Raw genomic sequence first — 18,059 nt, 5'->3', positions numbered from 1 at the left:
GCTGGTCCAGGCAGTACTTGGTCCTGCCGTGAGGACAGGAGACTGGGTTTGATGACCTCTCGAGGTCCATTCAAGTTCTAGTGTTCTGTGATCTAAGGGTGTATCTACACTGCGATCAGGTGTGAGTGCATATCTAAGCTAGCTTTAATCTAGCTAGTGCAAGTATGCTGATGCCAGCCATGATCACACTTCAGATTGCAGTGTGAATGTGTACCCTCAGGCAACAGTTGCTCAATGAATCTGTGTCTTAGGATAATTGTTAGGTACATTCAATCTGAGGAATGATTGGTCCCATATCTGGCCTCAGATACATTTGTCTCCAGAAGATATGCAGAGCAGCCACATGGAGTTCCCCACATACCTGTGCAAAAGAGTATTGCTTGAATTCAGTATTAGATTGTCATTCGAGGTTTGGTCTCTTGGTATCACATCATGTGCTTCCTATCTGAAATTGCTCCATCTCCCCCCCGCATTCATATTAACTGATGTTTTTGTTTTGAGATATCTTATTCTCTTCACTAAAAAAAGTCATTATTTTTCCCCACCTGCAAAAAGCCTGAAGGTATCCTGTAACTTCAGGATGCTCCTATTATTGCCTCCAGACCTTTCCTGAGCTTATTAGTATACGTGGGGGATCTGCTGTGACATTACTTTAAGAGAAAATAAAATTGCAAAACTGTAATTCTGGTTTCATGAAAGTGCTTAGTCATAGTAGATTCATGCTCAACACACACTTCCCTACAGGAGCAGTTCTCAAACTTTTCAGCATCACGACCCCCTTTTGATTTGTGAGAAACCCTGATGCCCCCACCTCTTCTTTACCATCATCCAACCCCACCTTTAGCAAACAATTCAATTCGTAATTTAAAATAAACACAAAAGCTTGAGATAAAACGTTATTTAAAATTAAAAATAAGACAAATAATTTTTCTTGGCCCCTTGTGGTTGCTTGATGCAGCCCTAGCTGGCCAGCTGCCTGAGCCCCATGCCACACTCCAGAGCTGCCCATGCCAGCCACCTGCCTGCCTGTGACCTGCACTGCCAGAGCTACCCGCCCAAGCCCTACGCCACTGGGGCCGGCCAGCTGCCTGAGCCCCACACTGCTGGAGCCAGCCACCCAGCTGCCCCCACCCAAGCCCCACACTGCTGGAGCCAGCCACCCCAGCTGCCCACCCAAGCCCCAAACTGCCAGGGCCAGCCACCCACCTGCCATCCCAAACTGCCTGATTCCCATACTGCTGGTGCCAGCTACCTGCCCACGGGCCCGAGCTGCCCAAGCCCCATGCTTCTGGGACCAGCTGCCCAAGCCCTGCTCTTCTGGGGCCAGCCGCCTGAGCGCCATGAGTCCCACAAGCTGGCTGGCTGCCCAAGCCCTGCAAGCCTTACAAGCCACCCACCTGAGCCCCTCCCCTCCTACAAAGCCAGGCATCCTCAGCCCCCATCTAACCCCATCCTCCTTCCCCCCCAGCCCACACTCACTCTTATTTGCAGGCGGCTGCTAGCTCCAGGTGGGTCTTTGCTCACTGCCTGCTTTTTATAGTGGCTGCACTGGGTCACCAATGTAAAATGGCACGGGGTGAGAGCTGGAAGCAAAGGCCGGCTCTTTCTTCAGGTGGAGGGAATGATGGGGGAGGGGGATGGGTTGCCTTGTGCCCCCCCCTGGAATTTCTTCATGCCCCCGGGGGGCACAACCCCCAGTTTGGGAAACCATGCCCTACAGCACTGGGGATAGCTACTGTTCCATGCAGATGTATTGCTAGATTTATTGTTCAAAAGGACTAAAACTTATAGGGCAGGAGAGGATCTATCAGCTTTCCTTCCAGGCACAGACATGCACTTTGCATATATCGGTTGTCTTGTAGAGTTAGCGGATATTTCTCAGAGAATGTCTACACAGAGTCTTATTTTGAAATAAGGTATTCCAGAATAGTTTATTCCAAAATAACACTGCTCCACACAAAATGCATTTCGAACTTGCACTTAGCTGTTTGAGCCTGTTTTGAAATACCGGCATTGGATGCAGTATGGCGTGTTTCAAAATAGGCTTTATTCCCTGCCTTAACAGCACCTACTTTGAAATAGGCACTATTCATCATATGATGAGGTTTACCTCTTTCAAAACAAGCCAACCACTGTTTTGAAATTATTTCAACATAGTGGTTGCATTGTGGAGACTCTAGGATAGATATTTGGAAATAACTTTGTTGTGTAGGCATAGCCTCAGTTATCTGCAAAGGCACAAGCCCAAGAATCTTTCTCTGTTTTTAATGTGCACCATCAGAGTGAGATAAACATTTTCTCTCCCTTTCTGTTTTCACATTGGCTACAGCTACACTACAGTGTTCTTTTGAAAGGTGGTTGTTCAGAAGGTATCTTCTGGAAGATTGCCTTTCAAAAGAGTGCATCTATACATGGGATCCCATGTAGGATCCCGGGCGCTGAGGGGTCCCCCCATGGGTTGGGCACATGCCGGGTTTGATCAGGTCCCTCCCCTGCATTCCCTCCCCGGGCATGCAGCCTATGGTGCTGTCCACAAGAGCAGGTGCTGAGTGCCGTGCGCAGCTCTCGCTGGGGCCCATAGAGCGCTGCCGTCTGGGGTGCATCTGAACTCGGGCCGGCAGCTATCTGAACAGTCTGCTGCCACCTGTGGCAGAGGTGGCCACCCCATTTGCCATGCCCCTGGACATCCGGAATGCCTAGTACCTACCTGGCAGTCCCTCCAGGAGCTCAGGGGAGAGCCGGGTGGAGGGAGCCTGGCTGGATGACCCAGAGGGGATTGCAATCACAAAGGTGCCATCACTGGAGCTTTCATCATCTTTTGGGAGCTCCATCTCGTACTCCAGCTGCTGTGGAATGGTGAAGCCCAAGAGTCCAGGCTGGTCCTCCAGCTCCAGCTTGGTGGTGTTGACCACCATGACTGGGGGGGCTGCTTCCTTCTGCCCAAGGAGGCATTTCAGCTTCCCAAAGTGGGGGCAAGTGATGGGCACTGCCCCCCAAGCAGCTGTCCGCATCCTGGGCGCACCAGTAGGCCTGGCACAGTTCTTTGAGTTTGGACCTTACTTGGTCCCGCGTGTGGCTGGGGTGCCCCTGGGTGCTCAGGCCAATGGCTGGCTGGACTCCTCGGAGCCCTGGGCAGATTCAGAATGGGGCTCCTGAGGGGTGCAGCGGTCCTGGATGCTGGTCATGGATACAGTGGGGTGGCTGGCTGTGCTGGAGTATCCACAGGAGGCATGTTGCAGGAGGCTCGTGTCCTCCCTGCTGCTAGCACACTCTTAGCTTCCTGCCACAGATTGTCTGGATCTCTGCATCTTGAAATGTGGGGGACACAGAGACCATAGAGCCCCGCTTGTGCTGTCTCTGTGCTCCAGCTGGCCAGCACCATGAAGGACTGCTCTTTCGAAAGAGTGGCCTTCAGAGCGTCTACACACATTTTCTTTTGAAAGACTCTTTCGAAAGGGAGTGCTCTTGCTGAAATGGGAATGCAAAAGCAATTTCAAAAGGCGGGCTGTGTTCTTTCAGAATTTCTTTAGAAAGAAGGTGTTTTGGTATAGACACTCAACAGGATATTGTGAAAGCCCCTCCTTTTGAAAAATATTTCAAAAGAACTTGCTAGTGTAGATGCAGCCATTGTGAGTAAGAAACAAGAAATAAGTTAACATTCAATCCCATATAAAAATTTCAATAGTAAATTCAAATGAAGGAAGTTTCTTTGGCTAGTAGAAGAAAAGCAAAAATAGTAGCTGGTTAGAGGACTATTTTCTGTGTTTGCTTTACTTCATATTTTTATATATATATATTCTTTTGTGGTGAAAATATTTACTTAGTGCACTCATGAATGCTAATTTCAGCTCTGCAGTTTGATTTTCTTCTTTCTAGATATTTCCCTTAATTTTGTCTTGTTTTCCACGTTAGCATCTAACTTGTCTGAGGTCGTTTTTTCTCTGCTTTTATGCGTGCGCGCATGCGCGCGCGCATGCGCGCACACACACACACACACACAGCTTCTGAGTTAGTAAAGAATTCAACTCTTTCTGCACATTAAAGAACTCATCATAGATCCATATTCTTCACTTCTTCTTATTAATGTTCCTCCCAGTGTTATGCTGTGTTACATCCCATAACCTTTCATAAGCTCTTGATCTCTAATACAGATAATCGTACCATGTTCTTTTCTCTGCTTATATATGTATGTATAAAAAGACCTGGCTACAGTATAGCTTAGGAACATAAGAGAAAAAAAAAGTGAAAATGTAATATTAGTGTGAAGTATAACATAGCTATGGCATAGAGCTCAATGAATGCACAAGGGAAATATTTTTATGCATAAGTGGGGGGCGAAAAACAAAGGTAACATACAAAATGCATCAAAACATTCTGAAGAAAATTTCAACTGTGGTTTGCAAAGCCACACAGAAACATTAAGAATGGTTTATCAGAGCGTGCTCCTTGTGTGGAAAAATGTGTGATGTGAACATCAACCAAAATAGAAGCCCATTATACAAAGGTCACATATTTCCTGTATTTGTGATGCAGAGTTAGTCAAAGTAGAGCACATAGAGCATATCCTGAGTAAAGGATGAAGGGAAAGATTACATGGCAGAGGATCGACCCTCCCCCATGGACGATTCCACGGAGTGAGAAATTAGATCTATTTGTTTTTCTTTAAAATGTTCACAGAAGTGCAATACTTGAGAAATGTGAAAAGTTTGCAGTCTCCAGAATGCAAGTGCTTTCTTTATCCATACAACAGCTGCAGTACAGTCTGAGGTACAGCAAACTTCCTTTCTCACCCTTCCTGGCAGGATTATGTCTATGGTTGAGAACAGGCCTGCTGAGAGGGCAGATGAAGAGGCAATTGCCCCAGCATCCGGCGATACTAAAGGGCCCTGGAAATTCTGGTAAACAAAAACTGAGACAAAAGGAATTTAGCAGAAAGATAGAAAATAATTAAATGAAAACTGACAAATCAGCTACATAGGATAGAAGGAGGTGGGCAATGGTGGGGAAGAGAGGGAGGAAAACTACTTGCTGCAAGTATCTAGTAAGTGAAGTGACTAAGTATTCATAGTGATCTATGTTAGCAGAGGTGCATTTTGAGGTTCATGATTTTTAAGTTATCAAGCACGATGGCATATTCGCAGAGACAGGAACCCGCTCTTATGTTAGGCTAGGAGCTGTTGGCCTTTTCCATGTTTTCCAAGTTTCAGAAGTGGACCAGAAGTTCCTCCCTCTTTTCCTCCTGTGCAGTCTGCACTTAGTGAACTTTATGGGCATTGCTCCCTTATCTTCTGTGACCATGCTCAGAGGCAGAGGTTTCCTCAGTAGCTCTTGGATGGCTCTTTGCCTCTTCATCTTTTCCATCTTCTGCTTCTGATGCGTGTTGATCTCCATCCAGCAGGGAGAGGGTGTTTGGGAAACATTATGAGGAAACCTTACATGGGTCAAGAGGCTCCTTTTCTTTCATTCATCACTGCCTCCCCAAGCAGCTTTCACAACTGTGTTTGGGGGGAGGGGTTTCTAATCAACACATAGCTGAATTAATTTCCCCCATAATTGTTCCTGCACTGTCTCAGTTCCTTCTTCAGTAGGATTTCTCATAAAAGTGACCAAGGGAACAAATATGTGCCATGTAGAATGCCTGGTAAGCTACAACATTGACCAGTTCCTACTTGCTCACAGAAAGCTCTATTTCCTGTAACTTTTCTATGCCTTGTTCCCCCAACCAGTCAACATCAACTGCCCATGGAGATTTCTCTCAAGCCAATTCCCTTGAGTTTGAGAAGGTAAAACACAACTTGACCCAAAGTGACTTGAAGATCCTGGCTTTAACCAGAACCCCATTGAACTAGACTCTCTTTGGCATGCCATCAGCCATCTCCCTATAAATCCACAGGAGATATCGGAACTTGAAGTTGTCTTCCTGTAGTGGTGTCAGACAGGGGAGTGCATCCTCTCTGGGGTGGAACAGGCCACAGCACCTCTCCAAAATCCAGGCACTGCCTGATCCTGGTCAGACAGCAGTCTCTACGAGGTCCATGCCCTTTTCATGTGGCTGCAGGCGTGTAGGGTATGCGCCCAGGCCCTGGGCGGGGCCACCTGCAGTCCAAACAAGCAGTCGGTGTATAAACCTCAGCCCTAAGTCAGGCTGGAGCCGCAATCAGTCAGTCAGGCTCAGCCCCTGTTGTAGGTTGGAGCTGTTCAAACAATCCACAAGCCTTGGCCTGGGGCACAGCGAGGCAGCAGTCAAGGGGGCTCAGCACAGTGTTTCTAGGCTGAGTCTGCAAACGGTATATAAGCCGTGGCCCTGAGACAGGATGGGGCAATGGGGTAAGGCTCAGTGCCTTGTTAGCAGGGCTGAGCAGTCCAACAGTACATGGGGGGTTTCCCTAGCACAGGGCAAGGGAACAGCCACACACGCAAAGCAGTGGGAATTGGGAGAGGTGAGGGGCTGCTTCCCTAGGGTATGGTGGGGGCACAGGCCCACCCACTCCACTGTGCCCCAGCCTGGCACCCTAACAGGAACCAGTCAGTGAGAATCCAGACTGCAACACACTGGCAGGGGTTCTGGTGGAGCATGACCCAGGCTACTTCCTACTTCTACCTCCATCGTGGACAGTTCCCACTCAGTCCTCCAGGAGATCAGGTAAGGTGCCATCCTCCGGGTATGTGGCTGTGAACAGGTCCGGCCCGTTGGTGATCTCCACATCATTAGCGCGGTAGACTGGAGGCAGCATTGTAGGCTCAGGCAGGTCCGAGGGTGCAGCATCGCTGGCGGCGGGTAGGCTCCCAGGCTCAGGCCAGTCCTGATCTTCAGGGCAACTGACAATGGAGAGACTCACTGGTATGGACAGGTCCAGGCCTTTGATGTAGTTGGAAGTGGGTAGGCTTACTGGCTCAGGTTAGGGCTCGCTGCAGGCCAGAGGGCCCAGGTAGATTCAAGAACTCTGGGTACCTGGCCAAAGGCAGGCTCAGTTATGGTTCTGTGGTTTGGTCAGGGGAGCTGGCCGGTTGTTATGGCCAGTCTCGGTGGCTGGTGTGGGCCTCTTGGCTCCAGCTTGCAGGAGTCTGGCCAGAAGCCTCCACTTGGCTCGGAGGCTGGCCTTTTAATGAGCTACAAGCCCCACCTCTGATACTTTCAGTCCCAGGTGATGCTTACTGTGGGGCGGGGCACAGATGCTCTGGACCTGCCCACCAGGGTTTCAGAGAGGCCTCAGAGTCAGGAGAGGCCACTGCACCTCACTACAGTCCCTAATATGGTACAGTGTATAAAATGGTAGTGGCAGAGATGGTGATGTATCTTAGATAAGAAGAGCTCAAATTCCCCTTTTGAAATAAATGTTGCATTTAAGTGTACAGGTCCAGAACTGAACCAAAGACTTCTGGATATTTTTTTTTCATCCCAGAGAAACTAGAGACAATAATGCTGAGCATTTAAGAAAATCACTCCAGTGTAAGTGAATTAGTTTTGAGTTTGGTGAGTCATGAATTGGATACAGTCGCTGTTCTCTGTGTCTTTCTGAGGCTTTTACAGTAGAAGCAGAAATCACTTTAATTAAGTTGCCTGTAGTTTTAATTAGACATTTATTTAAATAAATGACTCAGCAAGGATACAGAAGCTGAATCCCATCATTCAGCTATAGCCTTTCTTCCACTAATGCTAGGGAGAAACAAACAAAGAAATGTACTGCAAACTAATTGTATTTTACTTAAAGGTTGGATGGAAATGCAGACAGAAATTTTAAAAAATACATTTACGGTAGTTATCTTATAGCATGCTAAGCATATTTGGACTGCATGAAGGCAAAGAGCAGAGGCAAAGCTTGAATGTTTTTCTGCATTAAATAAATCCCAGCATCCAAATGTCGTGGATAGAATGTGTACTAAAACTTCTTCTTTGAGGAGTGTCCCTGTGGGTGGTCCAGTTCAGGTATGTCCCCCCTGCACCTCTAGTTGGAGATTTATGATAGCAGTACCTTAGTAGACCACAAGCACATGAACAAGACACACCAGCCAAGCACCTGGAAAAGAATACTCTGCGCCATCTCAGAATATCAGTCCACCCCAACCAATATGCCATCCTATAGTGGCCATCTCTGAAGTTTCAGAGGAAAAGACAAAAAAGAAACATCAGAATGCCTCTGGAGTTCCTTAACTGGTACTTACAGTTGATGGGCTGAAGCCTTATAGCATGAGATTTTAGAAATGTAATACATGAATCAGAAAGAACCACAGGGTTAGTCCGCCTTTGTACTGCTGCATGGAAGTCCATTATATACCCCCACGTATTTTTACCAAGCTCTATCTTAAAATGAATTAAATTGTTTCCATTCCACCTGGTATCTCTCCACTCTGCCCAACAAACTCCCATTGTGAAACCTATCTCTAATCTCCAGCCTGAATTTGTATATCTTCTGAGCCTTCATTTTGCTCGGTTTAACAAACCAATCCATTGTAGTCTCTGCTCATATTCAGGCTCTCCATTCCCCCAGTCACCCTGTGCCTGTTTCAGTTTGAATTCCTCATTCCTGAACATACATGACCATAATTGTACAGTCTAATCAGTGTCTTGTACTGTACTTCCTTATTGCTACTGGAAATACCTTGCCTGATACATCCTAAGATTGTATTTCCTTTTCTGCAACCACATCACATTGATAGCTCCTAGTCATCTTTGTCATCAACCAGTACACCTAAGTCTCTTCTCTTCTTTGTCATTTTCGACTGATAAGCACACTGCTTCAAGCAGAATTTTTTCATTGTGCTTTTTATAAATCAATGCACTGTAAAATTTTCCCGTTTTGTGACAATACTGTTATACACTTAGTCATATAAGTGTATGTTCACCTGTCTTCATGCCAATTTCTATATATTTGATTATGTGATTTTTTTTTTCTAATTTAGAACACCGGCATTTTCAAAACCCTCACTCATTGGATGATTAGGCAACTGCATGGCTATGGCAATCTAGAGATTGTGTAAAAGTTACTTTCTCACAGGATTGCTTTCCATATTTTAACATTTGGGTCCCTCTCTCTTTCCCTGTCTGTAGAATTATCTGGAATTCAGTCATGAAAATTTCAAGGCTGTGAATTGTTGTACTGAGTGGCACCTTTAGGATTCAGCTAGTTTCTCCCTCTATTCCTTCCTCACCTTTAGGACAGTCACAATCTATTCTCTTTGCTTTGACTATATCTTTCAATCCCCTTTCTCTGCAAAGAATAGTTTAGTTATTTCTTGTTTCAATGTGTCTTCATGGAATTTATTTTCAATTTTTACTGCCTTTGTATACAGGCATGAATTCTAATTTTTCTGATATTGGTAACTTAGGTAGTTATGTGAACAATTCCTTTGGCTCAGCTTCACCCAATTTCTTCCTGCTTCTGCATAGTCTTTAAGGATCATATACACTTTTACGAAAAACTGCACATAATGGCTTCAACTTCCCCCAGCAAATATTTCTGAAACCTTGCATCCTTACTACACACTGGGTGCGTTTACACTAGGAACTAACTTTGAAGTTAACTTGGGAGTTAGGCACTATGCTGAAGTAGCCAGCAGAGAGTCTAGACACATTTTTCTCTTCAAAGTTAACTTAGAAGTAGGGAGCCCAACTTTGACGTCCTTGCTCCATTCCTGGGAATGAAGTAGTGCCCGACTTGGAAGTTTAACTTCCAAGTGGGGTATGTGTAGAAGCTCAGCTTCAAAGTAAGCAACTTTGAAGTTATTTTTGTAGTGTAGACACAGCCTTGAGCCCCCTCTCTCTGGTAATGGTAACAAAACCTTATTTGTAGCTTCTGGAATAACACAAATCCCTACCACTGTCTTCTTTCCAGATTTTGTTTTTACTTGGGATGAAATTCATCTGTTTCTAGCAGCAAACAGTCTGGCAAACAAAAAGAACTTAGTAACTTGCGGTTTAACTCTCTTCTAAGGGACTTTGGGAACCCACAACGATAGTGATGCATTTAATCTCATAAAAGCCTGACACAATAAGTAATTTTTTTTAAATCTTCCATAAGTCTACAAAATACATACAGTACAATATTTAGGACATTTCAGTACAGTGTAAATTATATTCACAAAGGATTGCTATTTCTTCTTTGATACCTGCAGATTACCTGGTCAGGAGGCAGATAGTCAGTCTACAGGCAAATTCAATTCATATTTTTGAAATGGGCCTTGTTATGACAAAGGATATAAATATGTTCAAGTACATTTTTTTCATTCAAGATTACTTCGTTACAATTCATCTTAATGGTCATCATTTTAAGTATGTGAAAATGTACCCCAGGACGAAGCATCGCCTAACTTCCAAAATAAAAGGAAAAGAAATAAAGTTTTGACCCTGTGATACCAAGTCTGTATGTTTGGGTCCCTGAATACGAGAGATTTCTTCATGAATTTATAGTTCCAAGGCTACCCCTCTGGCCACTACTCTGACACTGGTTAGCTCTCTGGCCTCTGTTTATAGGATGTGATGGTTCCAGAAATAAACAATATTGTCATCAGACATAATGCATGCAGGCAGATGCAGAGGCAGAACTCAGGGCTTCTGATAACAGTGATCGGAAAGCCAGGTATCATAGGCTGGTTGGGTGCACATATAAGCCTGGTCTACATGAAGAGGCATGTCAACCTAAGGTATGTAACTCCAGCTACGTGAACAGTGTCACTGGAGTTGACATATCTTAGGTCGAGTTACCATGGTGTCCCCCACTGTGGGGTATCAACTGGAGGAACTCCCCATCGACTCCCCTTACTCTTCTCGCTCTGGTGGAGTACCTGAGTCAATGGGTGTGCAATCAGCAGTCGATTTAGTGGGTCTTTATTAGATTTGCTAAAGCAATGCCAGGGAGATCAGTCTTTGTAGCATCCATCTCCCAATAAGTGTAGACAAGGCTCTAGATTGTATCTCGTTGTGCCAGTAAAATAGTAATATAAAACATAAATAAAGGGTCAGTAACTTCTGTTGTCCCTCTGCCTAGCCATTAGAAGTTGGAAGTTCCTGGTAATCAGGTAGAAATGAGTATGAATGAGTTCAGAAGAGGATGGGGTGGCTTTACTGGTTAGTTCAGTGAGCGAGGTTGCCAGGGCCAGGCTTGTTCATGGGAGGAGCAGAACTAGGAACATAGTTAGGTCTTGTTAGCGGCAACCCTGCTGGCACTTAGAGTGCATCTCCCAGGTTTCTGAGCTATTATTGAGCAGAGGGTCTAGCCGGGCACTTCCATGAGAATAGTGACTTTAGTACATTAAACTGACAAGCTTTCAAGCAACACAGGGTCACTACAGAAAAGAGAACGCAGAGGCACAGCATAATGGGCAACAAATCTTGAAAGTTATGCAGGGCCTGGTTACTGTGTTCTTGTTCCTCATTTCAGCTGAAGAGAATGCCTGAAACACTATAGGTGAAGTAAATATTAGGCTGTGGTACATATCAAGGTTTTAACTGTATTTATTATCGATATATGAGCAGGGTGAAAGCTTGTTATTAAATACAGGTCCCCAATAGATCTAAGAACCCCTTTCCAAAAAGTTAGCTGCAGCTGAGAGACAGGTTTTTTGTTTCAATTATTTAGGTTCATACGCAAGAGGTTCTATTAGAAAGCTTCACTCCACTCCTATTTTAGTTTTTCAAAGAAAGACCATAAATAACAACCTAAAAAATAATGTATTCGCCAAGAAAATATCTTAAGTTAAAATACATAAAGTTTTGTAGATATGTGATTTATCAATACATCCATGAAATAAGTTTTCATAAGATTTTATAGCAGAGACATTACTCCACCTGCAATGCTTGTTCAAAACATTAGTGAAATTATAAATGGCAGTTAAATATTAGAATTGTATTTAACACCTCACAGTCTTTTTTGAACATGGACAGTTATTACAAGAACTGATTTAATTTAATATGCTCTTTCAGTGTAGCAACTTGCAGCCTTACTAAGCTTCTCCATGCAGTACCTCTCAAGCTCCATGTGAAGGAGTTTGCTTATGTTCATGAGCTATATACGTGTTGTTCACCGTGAAAGTAATTAACATATAAACTGAACAGTTTGTCTCTAAGAGTTTGTCTTCACTTCTGGGGTAAGTCAACCGAAGTTGTCACAGTACGTTCACTGTGCCGCTTCAACAGGAGACATCTGACTCTTTTCAGAGAGGTGGAGTAGGAGAGTCAATTGAAGAGTGCTCTGCCATCAGTTAGGCAGGTCTTCACTAGACCTACTACATCAATTGCAGCAGTATCAATCTCCCCAGTAGTGAAGATAAGCTCTAGGTCTTTTAGTGAGAAAGACAAGGTGGGTGAGGTAATATCTTCTGTTGGACCAGTTTCTTTCTCTTGGTGAGAGAAAACACGTTTTCAGCCTTACAGAGAGCTGCTTCAGATCTGGTGAGATAGGCATTTACAAAATAAAAACTAACTGTTCCTGTCTTTCACTTGTAAAATTCATGCATGCTGTAAGCTCAGTGTTTTCACTCTATTGCAAAGGAATGTTTGAATTAATTTACAATTATTTCTTGTTAATTTAAACATCAATTACATTCAGAACTCCAGTATCAGAGAGGTAGGCGTGTTAGTCTGTAGCTTCAAGAACAACAAGAAGTCTTGTGACATCTTACAGACTAACAGATATTTTGGAGCGTAAGTTGTCGTGGGCAAAGACCTGCTTCATCAGATACATGAGTGGGGGTGTGGTTTTCCATGAGTGGGTTGTGGTTTTCCATGAGTGGGGGTGTGGTTTTCCAGTTCTGCCTTCTGATGCTGTTGTTTTGTTTGTTTCATTTAAACTATGCTGCAATAAGTATGTTACACCTTTTTTCCCCCCTCACAGCAAATGAAACTTGCAGCTGAATCATTAAAGGAGGAAACACGTGGAGAAAAGACTACAAATTGAGCATTCGCATGTGAACATGCTTTGGAAGTATTTAAAACTTTACTGTGTTTGCACTCTTCAATGTGTTACTCCATGGGGTAGTAGCTATTATCTGCACATCGTCATCAACACTAATTGCTTGGCAAAATGAAAAATTGTTCCCCTTTCTTTCATATGGCTTATTAAATAGTTGTCTGATGAGACAGAATACAGAGCATCACTCCAGTTTATGCTAGGTCTGGTTGAAATATGTCATAACCAATTATACATTATGTCAAAATTATATGAAACATATCTTTGAAAGTAGGTATCCTAATGCTAAATATAGTCTTGTTCTGCAGCTTTTCAAAAGAAGGTATGCCTGATATATTGGTACTTAATTCTAAGCATACCATTCCTTATGCTTATTAATCATTTTTGTCCTTGTAGTACAATAGTGTAATTTCCAAAGACACTACTTTTTCAGACAGCTTTTTACACACTGTTCACAGCATTTAATATGAAATTAATCTAAATATTGTTAATTATATAGCATGATGTCTGGATTTTTCTATAGGACTATTTAGAAAGCTTGTTATTTGGAAATGTATGTAATAAAATTAGATTGTAAATTAGAACATTAATTTTACACAGAATCCAAAGTAGATTATTTTCAGAAGCTGGTAAAAAAGCATTTGGCATAAAACAGGGATTGCTGATTAGTATTTTATGAAGATGAATGGTGGTTGTGTATTCTTTTCACTCAGCATTAATTCTGATAACTATTTGGTGGTTCTTCAGAACAATAGTACTGCTGTACTAATGCATCTTTTGTTAATAAAGCTATTAAAATGGATAATCCATAGTTGTATGCCTGATACTTTCACACATGTACTGAGATATCTGACTCTTCCTTGTATATCAAGAAAATGAAATTGTCCTAATTTTAAACTGTCTTCTGATGGTATTAAGGTCAAAAATCTCTACTTCTCGGTCATACGGCCTCGAGTCAGTTTGTCTTCTATTGATATACTACATTCATCTCTACCAAATTTACTTTTAAGTTAGCTATGCAATCCTAATTGGATAGCTCTGTGGTTAAAATGATCAAGATAGTTGCACAGACTTAAATATATTTCAAAATTCTACTACAAGACAGCCTGTTACGTGGATACTATATGACACAGCAAACTTTTACATTTGTAAGTGTTAGGTACTCATCACAAAAGCTGCTCATCCCAGAATTAACACAATGAAGCCAGCATATTGCCTTCTGGGTGGAGTTTACATTTTTTTGGATCTATAAAGTCCTAAATGACCTGAAAGTAACACCATCCTGCCTGAGAGAATTCTTCTGTCCCTGGGCTTGTCCACAGTACCTCCATGCTTGTTGGAAGGATGGTAATTAGGGTGTTGGGAGTTAACTAATGAATTGCTGCCATGCATAGGCAGCACTTCATTAAGCAAATTCAACCCCCCCCCCACCCCCAGCGACTTCAACGATTTAAACTTTGAAGTACCAGCACGTGTCTAGTCGCGGCTCACCCACTGGTACTTCGAAGTGCCGGGACAACTTCGAAGTCCCCTTACTCCTCAGAACTTTAAAACTTCGAAGTTGCCGCGGGGGGGGGGGGGTGGTGGAGGAATTTGCTTAATGAAATGCTACCTATGCACGGTAGCACTTCATTACTTAACTCCCAACACCCTAATTACCATCCTTCCTTCAAAGGAAGGTGGTAGCATAGACAGTCCCCCTGTGTTTTAGGGCCATAGCTGTGAAGAGTGGAAGCTGGGGTTCCCTAGCATATAAGAGAGGGAGATGCTGGCAGGGTCTGCTCTGTGAAGACCCTTCAGCTTTGGAATTCATTCCATGCTTTGGTCCAAAATAGCCAAGATCTGTTAAAGTTTTTGGTACATGCAAAGCCAAGCTCTTTGAATGAACATTTGGGGAAGACTTGAAGATGTAAGTGATAGAGCTCTTTGTGAAAATTAATAATGCATATTTTGTTTTGGAATATGTTCCTCTGGTTGGTGGTTTGTTGTTGATTTAAGGATGGATATGATAGAGATCTGTAAAATCATGAATGGTATGGAGTAAATGAATAAATCCTTTACGTAACACAAGAACCTGGGGTGACCCTATGAAATTAATATTCAAGGACCGTGTCTACACTAGCCCCAAACTTCGAAATGGCCATGCAAATGGCCATTTCGAGAAGTTTACTAATGAGGCGCTGAAATACATATTCAGCGCCTCATTAGCATGCGGGCGGCCGCGGCACTCGAAATTGACACGGCTTGCTGCTTCGCGGCTCGTCCCAACGGGGCTCCTTTTCAAAAGGACCCCGCCTACTTCGAAGGACCCCGCCTACCATCTGCTCACAGGAATAAGGGGACTTCGAAGTAGGCGAGGTCCTTTTGAAAAGGAGCCCCGTCGGGACGAGCCACGCAGCGGCGATCCGCATCAATTTCGAAGTGCCACAGCTGCCCGCATGCTAATGAGGCACTGAATATGTATTTCAGCGCTTCATTAGTAAACTTCGAAATGGCCATTTGCTTGGCCATTTCAAAGTTTGGGGCTAGTGTAGACGTAGCCAAGAAGTTTAAAACCAACAAAAGGAAACACAACACACAATTCAGCCTCTGGAATGCATTGCCAGTAGATGATTTGAAGGTCAAGAGTATAATTGAAATCTCAAAAGAATTGCATAAAATTCATGGAAGATAGATCTATCAAATGACTGGTAGTCAAGATGGTGAGAGGTGCAACAATAATCTCTGGGTGTCCGAAGCCTCTGTCTGCCAGATGCTGGGACTGGATGCAGGAAAGTTCTGGAAACAAGATGTCACAGGAATATGTAAATAAGATATGAGCTATTTTAATCCACACCTCACTGCCATTTCAAAATTTACTAATGAAGCACTGAAATACATATTCAGCACCTCATTAGCATGCCGACAGCTGTGGCATTTCGAAACTGCCATGGCTCGTCCAGACGGAGCTCCTTTTTGAAAGGACCCCGGCAACTTCGAAATCCCCTTATTCCTAACAGCAGATAGGAATAAGGGGATTTTGAAGTTGCCGGGGTCTTTTTGAAAAGGAGCCCCATCTGGATGAGCCACGCGGTGGCAAGCTGCAGCAATTTCAAAGTGCTATGGCTACCAGCATGCTAATAAGGTGCTGAATATGTATTTCAGCGCTTCATTAGTAAACTTCAAAATGGCCATTTGCATGGCCATTTCAAAGTTTTGGGCTAGTGTAGACACAGCCAAAGAGTCTGGGGACAGACACTGTGGGGATTCAGCCCTTCATATTTTATCTGGTGTCTAATTTCCTTTTTGTTTTGTTTATAATCTAGTTTAATTTATCACAGCACTATTAACAGGCTCATCTTCTGTGCTGGCTCCCCATCCCTCCTGATGGAAAACTATAATCTGAAATTAATCAAAATATGGAGCAGCAGCCAAATTGTCATTAATTTATGCCAATTTAGGTCCACTTCCAAGTGTTTGGTTGAAACAGTGATGCGATAGTAATAGTTCTTCACCTAAACAGCTGTTCTGTGAAACACAGGAACATCCCACAAATCTCAGGACATAAAGACAGTACAGTACTCTGCAAAAGCTGTACAATGAAAATGCTATTGTACTGTGAAAAATCCCTGTGCTGTGTACAACTGTTGGGGAATGGGGGTGGGAGCAGGAGCTGTTTCTATTTTTATGAAAGAGCAATTTGGTGTGGGGGCCCATGTGTAGTCCAAAAATATTTTGTTAATGTTTGCAAAAGTTTTGAGGTTGAACAAAAATCTACAGAATTACCTCTCATTTACAGAATTGCTCCAGAGTGAGTCCAAAATGTCTTGGGCAGTCTATAAAAGAGAGGGGTCATTTCATCCACTACTGATTGAAGATGACTTTGTATCAGAATGGGGTAGATTGTGCCAGCACAGACTACAAAATTGTGCTGTGAGGGCCAAAGGGTTAGCTGAAGGTGGGGGGGAAAATGATTTAGCTGCAACTACAAGGAACACTTAGGATGATCCAGTGGAAGTTCCTCCCTAGGGAACTTAGTCATGAAAATGGTGTTAAACCCCTTTCATACAGACAAATGTTCTCTCGCTTCAGCCAGATGCCCACCTATTCTGGTAGCACAGCACAGCCTTAGCAACGTGCTGATGCCAGAAGTGTCAGCTTTAGAGCCATGGATTAGGTTATCCCTGAAAGCTGATCAATACAGTGACTAAATCTCACACTACTTAATTTACAAAAGTATAGTTTATAGTGTTAAAAGCAAAATAAAACCAAGATGAAACAGTGGAATATAAGCATATTGATTAAACATAGTGAAAAGTTCCACCATCCGTCTGTTAATGGTGGAAATCATGGGATAGTACATATTAGATACAGGATTAAATCAGTGAACTAAAACACTTACTGAATAGATGCTCTAAATCTGAAACTCTCCTAACTGAACCTTTAACAGGCTAATGGGAACAGACACGTTCTTCAGGCTACTAAAGAAAAGATGACTGACTATAAGACAGTTAAATTACAAAAGTAAAGCCAAGATTTAGGCTTCAAATTAAACCAGTTCTGGCAATTTAAATCACTGCGTTAGATAGACAAATTGCCTGCATAGCTTTGAATTGGTCATTGGGATTGACAGTAGTGATTGGCTAATTTTTACAGTCAAGTGCGTTATTTAAAAATCTCTTGAAAGGTGCAGTAATTAGTGGATTTCTTCCACTTTTTTGGAAATCAGATTTGGTCCCCTTTGCGTCCATCTTGGAATTTGTATTCTTATTTATAGAGGCATTTTACTTTTTTGCGAAAATTATTTCAGAGCACTGATCTGCAGAGGGAGCTACTCTTACTAGCTGCTGCCTCTGGTAATTCTAAGGCTGCATCTGCACTATGAGCTAAATTCAAATGTAAGGTGGTTAGCTCTAGATTACCAGGTGACTATCTTTGCTTATGATTGGGTGCACTGATGTCAAGATTACATTATTGCAGTTACCTGATGGGGTGATGGCAAGCTCCAACTCAGACTAGTGTGGAAGTGCCACATCTTAAAAGCGAATTTATTAGCCTCCACAGGTCTCCCATATGTAACCCACAATGCCCTTCGGTGCTCTGCTCTGGACGCTGCTCTCCAGGTGCGCCAGAATTAGGTAACAGGACGACTGTGAATTTCAAAGCAGGAGCAGC

General features: G+C 43.3%; 1 protein-coding gene across 2 annotated transcripts in view; it reads left to right on the top strand.

The window, feature by feature from the left end:
• The window catches only part of ANO10 (anoctamin 10), a 258,510-nt gene extending 244,798 nt beyond the window's left edge, over window positions 1–13,712 (top strand). For both annotated transcript variants that reach the window (XM_074988327.1, XM_074988326.1), the window contains one exon: window positions 12,831–13,712. In XM_074988327.1, the coding sequence (XP_074844428.1) occupies window positions 12,831–12,893 (63 nt within the window). In that variant the 3' untranslated portion in view covers window positions 12,894–13,712. The remainder of the gene's footprint in view (window positions 1–12,830) is intronic.
• Window positions 13,713–18,059: the final 4,347 nt, after the last annotated feature.

Source organism: Carettochelys insculpta, chromosome 2 (assembly GCF_033958435.1).
Source record: "Carettochelys insculpta isolate YL-2023 chromosome 2, ASM3395843v1, whole genome shotgun sequence".
NCBI classification, from domain to species: Eukaryota; Metazoa; Chordata; order Testudines; family Carettochelyidae; genus Carettochelys; species Carettochelys insculpta.
The sequence above is the reverse complement of the archived record's forward strand: the minus strand, read 5'-3'. Positions and strand labels throughout refer to the sequence as shown.